Source organism: Hibiscus syriacus, unplaced genomic scaffold, assembly GCF_006381635.1.
Source record: "Hibiscus syriacus cultivar Baekdansim isolate YM2019G1 unplaced genomic scaffold, ASM638163v2 tig00110986_pilon, whole genome shotgun sequence".
NCBI classification, from domain to species: domain Eukaryota; kingdom Viridiplantae; phylum Streptophyta; class Magnoliopsida; order Malvales; family Malvaceae; genus Hibiscus; species Hibiscus syriacus.
This window is the reverse complement of record NW_024062940.1, coordinates 152,844-161,644: the sequence shown is the minus strand read 5'-3', so window position 1 is coordinate 161,644 and position 8,801 is coordinate 152,844. Positions and strand designations below refer to the sequence as shown.

The following is an 8,801-nucleotide window of genomic DNA, read 5'->3' as shown; positions in this document are numbered from 1 at the left end:
TTTTCTAATTGAAAGCCCTAAAGTCTAATACTCTGTTATTAGCATAGAAACAAAAACTGATACAGAACAAGCGCGTAAGCCAAACACTGTCGTTTTGTCGTCCCTGTGATGGGGAACACTACGCACACCCAACTTGTTAAACTCCACGTAGTATAGTACTTTGTGCACCTTACGCATGAGGCGCTCTTTAATTTCGTTACGCTAACTTACGCTCCCTATTATGAGTGAGTCAGAGCGCCTTTCGAGTCATCCACTGAGTACGAAACTGAGACTCTAGTATACCTGCATTTCTCTCTCCGTCTCTGTTCATATTTTTATATATTTGTATCTTTAATATTTTTTATAATATATTTTTTAATAGCAATTTAAGTGTCATTGATTTGCTTTTTCATTGGTAACTCTCTGTAACGGCTTTTCAAAACAGTAGATCAGGATTTTCTCCTCTTCTTGATCAGCTAATTTGATTTCAGTTATCAAATTTCGAAAACGGTTTGAAATATTCGTTCAATTTCTCTGATTCGAATCTCTTATGTGTTTTTCGTAGTTGTTATAGAGCGGCATTTACTGCATAATCAGAGGAGATCCAAACAAATCACAGAATGGAAATCTTTTAGATTTTATTCTTAAAAATTCGTTTAGTTTTTTGGAATCTCAACGGAAAACAAATCTAGTGTTGATTTTCGAGACGGCGATGAAGTGAAGCATTTGTTCAATTTCGGAACTTGTTTACTTCTCGAACTTGTGTGTGTGTGTGTGTGTGCTTTTGAAACAGTAGAGTGATGGGTTGCGTTTACTCCCGAGCTTGTATCGGCGAGATTTGCGTGCCGAGAGATGCAAGGGTCAAAGAGCCAGAAAGCGTAAGGCCAAAAGCGGCGGAGCTTGCCTTTTTCTCGCCCGCATCTTCAAACGAAGAAGAAGAAACCAGAGACCAAATCGACTCTCGGTTAAGCTTGAACCGAGCCGGTGACCCGGAGCTCGGTATTACTCGACTCTCTAGGGTTTCAGCTCAGTTCCTTCCGTCGGACGGTTCTCGAACCGTTTCGGTCCCCTCCGGCAATTTCGAGCTTAAGTATTCTTACTTATCTCAAAGAGGTTATTATCCAGATGCTTTAGATAAAGCTAATCAGGACAGTTTTTGTATCCACACTCCGTTTGGAACAAATCCCGACGATAATTTCTTCGGCGTTTTTGACGGCCACGGTGAATTCGGAGCTCAGTGTTCGCAATTCGTGAAAAGAAAATTATGCGAGAATTTACTGAGGAATAGTAAGTTCCGCGTCGATGCCATCGAAGCTTGCCATGCTGCTTATTTGGCGACAAATATGCAGCTACACGCTGATAGTTTGGATGACAGCATGAGCGGAACGACGGCTATAACGGTTTTAGTTCGTGGCAGGACGATATACGTGGCGAATTCTGGTGATTCGAGAGCGGTTATAGCTGAAAAAAGAGGGAAAGAAATTGCAGCCGTAGATTTGTCTATTGATCAGACCCCGTTTCGAGTTGATGAGCTGGAGAGAGTGAAGCTTTGTGGAGCGCGAGTGCTTACATTAGATCAAATTGAAGGGTTGAAGAATCCGGATGTGCAGTGTTGGGGAACTGAGGAAGGCGATGATGGTGATCCTCCCAGGCTTTGGGTGCCGAATGGGATGTATCCTGGAACGGCTTTTACAAGGAGTATTGGGGATTCAATTGCTGAGACAATTGGTGTCGTGGCGAATCCGGAGATTGTCGTGTTGGAGCTTACTGAAGATCATCCTTTCTTTGTACTTGCTAGTGATGGGGTTTTCGAGTTCCTTTCTAGTCAAACTGTGATTGATATGGTAAGTAAACGAGGGAATCATTTGAAATATATAAAATGTTTTTTATTAGTAAATAAACTAAGGCTCATGATTGGGGTTAGTCATATTGTTCGTAGATTGCTTAATATTCGGTTGAAATGGGATAACTATCTAGGAGCTACAGTTTATATATATATGGGGCATTGGTTACTGGTAATCATTAATGATACAAACCAAGAAAAATAATTTACTGAAGTACAGTCCATTGATTTCTGGTTGTAAAAGGTTTTCTTTTTTATTATCTTTTGCTATTTGTAGATTCATATAAATACAATGATAATTTTTAATGCTTTTCATCATCTTTCTATTTAGAATGTTTTATTTGAACTTATTCTTAGATGTGCATTTCGCTGCCAAAATTTAGGTTTTCCTTCTTCTGTTCTTTCCTTATCAGTGATTGTCTCAATATTATTCAGGTTACAAAATACAAGGATCCTCGTGATGCTTGTGCTGCAATTGTGGCTGAATCTTATCGACTTTGGCTCCAGTATGAAACCCGTACTGATGATATTACTGTAATTGTTGTGCATATTAATGGGCTAGCTGGTGTAAGTGAGCATTCTTTTTTTGTCAAATGTATTTCTTGTCTTTGTGTTGTTGTTTGTTTCTCATTGGGCATTTCCCTTCAGGCTAATGGCGAAGCAGCTAAGCCTGCTACAATTTTACGGCCTCCTGTTCCTCAAGTGTTAGAGGCAACAGGATCAGAATCTCCTTCAACTTTTAGCTGGAGTTCAAGCAACCACCGTGCAAGGCATGACATATCACGGGCTCGTCTTCGTGCTATTGAGAGTTCATTGGAGAATGGGCAAGTCTGGGTTCCGCCACCTCCTGCTCATAGGAAAACTTGGGAAGAAGAGGTAAGCCGTCTATTATATTCTATTTGTTTTGTATACACTAAAGTGTTTTCTCACCTAAGCTGTTCTGTATTTATGTGTTACAGGCACATATAGAGCAGGCATTGCACGACCATTTCCTATTCAGAAAATTAAATGATTCACAGTGTCATGTTTTATTGGATTGCATGCAAAGAGTTGAGGTCCAACCTGGGGATATTGTTGTTCAACAGGTTAGTTATTTTGCACTTAATTTCATTTACTGCTACTATCTCCTGTAATTCTGATGTTTTTGTCTAGCTGCACAAGCAACACGTCTTTAAATGATTTTCCATGGCTTCACATACTAGGCATGAAGGACCTGATATCTTAAGGATGGTTCTAGAGGTAGTTTTGACAGTGTTACAATTGAAGTTAAGACTCTGATTTTTGTATTATTTGCAGGGTGGTGAAGGTGACTGCTTTTATGTTGTTGGAAGTGGAGAATTTGAGGTCTTAGCAACCCAGGTTTGTCTTAATCATTATATATGTAGATATATATATTTATTAAAAGTTATTTATGTTTAAACCTATCAAAGCTCTTGAGGCCCAAACTTGTCTTATGAGTTTGAACTTACTTTTCATTTCAAATGTGTTGATTACTTGCTGCAGTTTGGCTCTGTCTAGCCATGCTCTAATTCTAGTTATCACTATTTTCTGTTATTATTAACGATTTCTTAGTTCATAGATATATGTTTATTTTCAGTAAGTTCTTAACTAGAAACTATACTGACAGGAAGATAAAAATGGAGATGTGCCAAGGGTTTTGCAGAAGTATACAGCTGAGAAGTTATCATCATTCGGTGAGCTGGCACTAATGTATGTTTTGTTCTTTTTCATGTCTCATCTCTAGTTAATAAAGAACTCTCTAATTCTATTTTCTCAACTTTACAAATTGTTTTGCTTACTGAAAACTGCATTACGTGTTTAAAAAGCATGTAATAGATGTAGATTAGTAAACAAAAAGAATAACATGTTACCACTATTTTTTGTGGAGTAGCAAAAAAAGCACTAATTTGCTGAAGCACTTATCATTTATAATTTTGGTTGATATTTATATTTTTTAGATGTTTGTGAAACCTGTTGGTTTCTTGAGGCTTGGAAAATTTTACCACACTTTCTGGAGAAAAAAAATGGTATAACCTGCTGACCATGATAATTTTGTCTGTTGCTATACAGGTACAATAAGCCCCTCCAAGCCTCTGTGCGTGCTGTGACAAGTGGAACTCTTTGGGCTCTAAAACGAGAAGACTTTCGCGGAATTCTGATGTCTGAGTTTTCAAATTTGTCATCCTTGAAGTTGCTTCGCTCCGTGGATCTTCTATCTAGATTGACAATTTTACAGCTGAGTCATGTTGCAGATTCTCTTTCTGAAGTTTCCTTTTCTAGCGGGCAGGCCATAGTTAATAGGGTAGATGTTTTCTCCTTCTAGTATTTTATTTCCTTCTGTTTCATTTTTCGTAGTGTATATTTTTTTTCTTGTTTCTTATATTTCTTGTGCACGTTTGCAGAATGAAGCCCTCTCTGCATTGTACATTATCCAAAAGGGGCAAGTGAGGATTACTTTTGATAATGATTTGTTAAGCTGTCCAAGTGTCTGCAGTCTCAAGTCTGATATCCTAAAAGAGGACAATGATCAACAGACTGGCAAAGAATTGTCTGTTGAAAAGACTGAAGGAAGCTATTTTGGGGAATGGACACTTCTTGGGCAACAGATTGGTTCCTTAAGTGCCATTGCAGTGGGTGATGTCACGTGTGCTCTTTTGACAAAGGAGAAATTTGATTCAGTTGTTGGTCCTTTGAGAAAGCATTCCCAGGATGATCTTATGTATGTTTTAGTCTCATGCACTAAATGTTGCATCTATGTTTTCCTCTTATTTTCTAGTTAGTATGTGTTTCATTTTATATTCACCATCAACCTTGGTAACTTTCATTTAGAATGACATTTTTGTTTTGTTTCCATTTAGGTCTCCAGACTATTCTCCAGATGTGCCCAAGGCTTCTGTCAAAGAAATTGATATTTCGACTCTTGCTAAAGTTAGTATCTCTCAATTGGTAAGAAGTTCTTAGTTCTGCCTCTACCGTGTGTGTGTGGTTAGCAAAATGTTATCATAAAGAGAGAAATCTCTTAAACTTATCTAATTTCGTATGCAGGAGTGGAGAACATGTTTATATTCCACTGACTGTAGTGAACTTGGGCTTGTACTTCTAAGAGACACAGGTTGGATGGTTCTTACGTATCTATGTGTTTCTTTTTTGCTCAGGAATGGTAATTTAAAATTGATGAAATAATCCTTTGTAACGAGTTTTTGCAGAAAACTTGCTTAGTTTGAAAAGGTTTTCAAAGCAGAAGGTTAAAAAACTAGGAAAAGGAGCACAAGTTATGAAGGAGAAGGAGCTGATGAAGAGTATGAGTTCTGCAGCTTGTGTGCCAGAGGTGCTATGCACTTGTGCTGATCAAATCCATGCAGCAATTCTATTGAATACATGTCTTTCCTGCCCTTTGGCCTCAATACTTCACACCCCTCTAGATGAAATATCAGCAAGGTTCTGTGCTGCCTCTGTTGTTACTGCCTTAGAAGATCTACATGAGGTCAGATTTCTATAAGCAGTCCTTTTTTTTCACTTCGTTTCCGCATTCTTTGTGCATCTGTTTATTGCTTACAGTTGTCTTTCTACATCCACATTTCATTTTGAATTTCAGAATGGCGTCCTTTATAGAGGTGTGTCTCCTGATGTTTTAATGTTGGACAAAACAGGTTATTTACAGGTAGGTGCCAGTCTATGTTGTATTATACATCGTGTTTACATTCATATTTTAACTGGTCTAATGTTATACATTACCAAAAGGTTGCCCCTTTCTTTACTCATAATGGTTCCAAATCATAATTAGCTAAGCTTGATTATTTTGGTTTGCCGTGCTGTGTTATAGCTAGTTGACTTCAGATTTGGGAAGAAGTTATCTAATGAGAGAACATTTACAATTTGCGGAATGGCCGACTCTTTAGCACCAGAGGTAGTTCAGGGAAAGGGTCATGGTCTTCCTGCTGACTGGTAAAAATACATACCGTTTTCCATTTTCTGGTATCATAAACCTATTCATGTTTTATTTAGCATCTAAAGGAGCATAATTAAATAACTCAAAATACTACATTGCTAACTTGTTAAAGAACCAAGAGTGTTCACAATAGAGATTGGTAACCGCCACTATGGAGAGATTTAATTCAACCTAGTGTGTTTGTTTAGTTCTTGAATTCTTTATGTGGGTTTAAAGAGAACTTTCCAACATGGTAGACCTTTGAGGGGTGGCATGGTGGTGCCTTAATTTACAATTTCTTGCCAACGAGGTTAAATATATGCACAGTTTGATCGGGTGTTCTCTTCTTCCTGTCTCCCCCTCTTCTATGAAACTAGTCTTTTGAAATGTTTAACATTGCAGGTGGGCCCTTGGAGTGCTGATCTATTTCTTGCTGCAAGGTGAAATGCCGTTTGGATCATGGAGACAAAGCGAGCTTGATACATTTGCAAAGATTGCTAAAGGACAGTTTATTCTTTCAGATAATTTAAGCCCCGAAGCTGTTGACATAATCACTAAGGTCTTTTTATTACCATTTCTTCTGCATAAATACCTCGATGCATAGAACCCCTCACATGTTTGTATTACAATAAACTTTCAGTTACTTGAAGTTGATGAAAGTACAAGACTGGGAAGCCATGGTTCCTCTTCCGTTAGAAGCCATCCGTGGTTTGATAGTGTTGATTGGAAAGGGATCAGAGATCGAACTTTTCTTGTTCCCCACGAGTTAGCTTCTCGTGTAGCTCAACAGTTGGAAATACGTTCCGAGGATTGCCCTGTTGGTGTTGCTTCCCCGCCTCAAGATATAGGAGACCTCAACGTTCCTGAGTGGCTTGATGAATGGTAAAAAAGAATTATATATATGGCTTGCCATAATTCTGCTTTTTGTTAACAGTTTGGTATCCGATTACTATACCATGCGGTGAGATTGACAACCAGATTGTCGGAAACTGGACAGCAAGTGTAAAGTTGCAGACCTCATGATTCTTTTTCTCGATGCCATGAATCCAGAGTCGCAGTGGAACAATATCTCAGTTACGCCACCGTCCTCTGTTTCCAAAATTAGCCAGCTAACTAATTCCGTTGATTGCTCGGTTATTAGGATCTTGATTTTAAAACATCCATACGAATTTCCCGCTTTTGTAAATAGGCAAAACATGTTAATGAGGTTCCTTGTAATTCAAGATGTCTACATTACTTTGCCATTGGCAGTAGATAATTAATTGGCATTTACCATTTGGGTCATCATATCCGTAGATGTATGGAATGTTATGTGTTGTTTGAGAACTCCGGTCTATGATTGACCTCTGTAATTCATGTTGCAAAGGTATTTTCATTACCTATGAAGGATATATATATATAGGTCGGGCACATACATCTAGCAGGGAAAATGAAGAGTCCATGCATAGCTAAGAACACGCTTTGTATGGGAACAAGGATGTTGAAGACGGATTCATTGCCTGGCTGGTGTAGTAAACCTGCTTCCAGAAATTCAAGCAGCGTTCTAGAGGAGTTATTTACCTACACCAATGAACGAGCTCCTCCGATGCAACAGTGAAGGTAATGCGGTTTTCTTTTGCAGGGACTAGAAAAAAATAATCTCTGGACAGGGATATATGCTGCCATCCATTAGTTTTATCGTCGAATTTAATCTTCCATGTTCATTGATTGTATGAGTTTGTTGAGATTTTATACCTGAAGCACTGATATAGGAACTTGTTGCGGCTATGGCATACCGATTTAGACCACTGCCTTGGACCTCCTTTCAGGTTTTCCGTGGTGTTGCAGGTTTATTAGCTGCATTAAAAGATCCTTATCAAGCAGCTGCAGTAGACTGGACTGCATTTTTTCCAGGTACTTCTGCTGGTATTTCGATTAAGAAACAATAACATTTGCCATAACGATACTTTTAACTCGGTTCGTTTCATTTCATTTACAATATTTTTTTTAATTGAATTTATATACATTTAATAAAATAAAATAAATATAATTAATTGTGAATCTAATAAATAAACGTAAAAAGGTAGTAGTATTTTGTTTACAACGGATTAAGCAAACACCGGATCTTACGCCAGTGACTCGGGAAAACAATATTTTTTCAAAAGATGGGTTGGTAAGTAACATCTGATTTAACTCGTAGCAATTGCAATTACATTCTTGTCATATAAGTTAAAGAATATATATATGTCGCCATTTGTATCCAAGTTGATATAGCTTGTATGTTTGGGATATATTTAGATGTGAGTCAAATCTTTTGTTAATCGTCTCTTATGTCATTGATTTTGTCTTTTTTATTCAATTGATGTGTTCCTATCTTTTCTAAAATTACCTAGAACGCATGAATTGAGTAATCTCGATAGTTAAAAGAATGGTTGTTATTCTTAGAAGTATCGAGTTTGAACCCTAACGACTGCAAGGTATGTAAGTATTTATTGTCAAATGATTGAGAGTATTTACGTACAAATTGTTTTTCAAATAAAATGCTTTTGATGTTGTAGTGTTAAGTACCGAACTGTATTGTTCCGTTTAGATATTTTTTGAAAACAAATAGTTGTATTATATATTTGGGTATCACCAACAATACGGCATCGTTTCATTGGCGGATCATAAGTGCTTTTTTAAATAAGATTCTTTGGTTCAACCTTTTAAATAAACTAACATGTTTATTCAGAAAACCAGGTTGGCAAGCAGGCTCCTCCTGCTCAAGTTCAATTATATATACTGCACAAAACTGATTTTTAATTAATTAAAATAAAAAGTCAATTTTTTTTGTTACCCTCTAAATTCAAGTTTCGTCTTGACTAATTCGAATCGCACAGTTGATTTTAGTGGGTGAGTCTCTCAACGAAATTTTTTTACATACACAAAGATTCGAACCTGAATTCTTATTTAAAGGATATTAAATTGATTACTACTTAAACCAAATTCTCTCGTTGAAATAAAAGTCAATAAACAGCCACAAATCATAGTAAAAAGACTGAATTAGTAAGGCTGAGTCTTGATAATTACATA

General features: G+C 37.2%; 1 protein-coding gene across 2 annotated transcripts; it reads left to right on the top strand.

Moving 5' to 3' along the window:
- The first annotated feature begins 371 nt into the window (after positions 1 to 371).
- On the top strand, positions 372 to 7,028 carry LOC120148753 (protein phosphatase 2C and cyclic nucleotide-binding/kinase domain-containing protein-like). 2 transcript variants are annotated; one of them, XM_039161780.1, is made up of 15 exons: positions 372 to 1,823; positions 2,258 to 2,389; positions 2,471 to 2,698; positions 2,782 to 2,907; positions 3,119 to 3,181; positions 3,450 to 3,532; positions 3,893 to 4,124; positions 4,225 to 4,541; positions 4,681 to 4,768; positions 4,868 to 4,934; positions 5,029 to 5,306; positions 5,418 to 5,483; positions 5,646 to 5,767; positions 6,153 to 6,309; positions 6,391 to 7,028. In XM_039161780.1, exons 1-15 carry the CDS (start codon positions 780 to 782, stop codon positions 6,634 to 6,636), a joined length of 3,249 nt encoding a protein of 1,082 aa, XP_039017711.1. In that variant the 5' UTR covers positions 372 to 779; the 3' UTR covers positions 6,637 to 7,028. The 2 variants fall into 2 exon arrangements, with proteins under 2 accessions (XP_039017711.1, XP_039017712.1); XM_039161781.1 differs by having other exon boundaries at positions 4,225 to 4,542; positions 4,694 to 4,768.
- Positions 7,029 to 8,801: the final 1,773 nt, after the last annotated feature.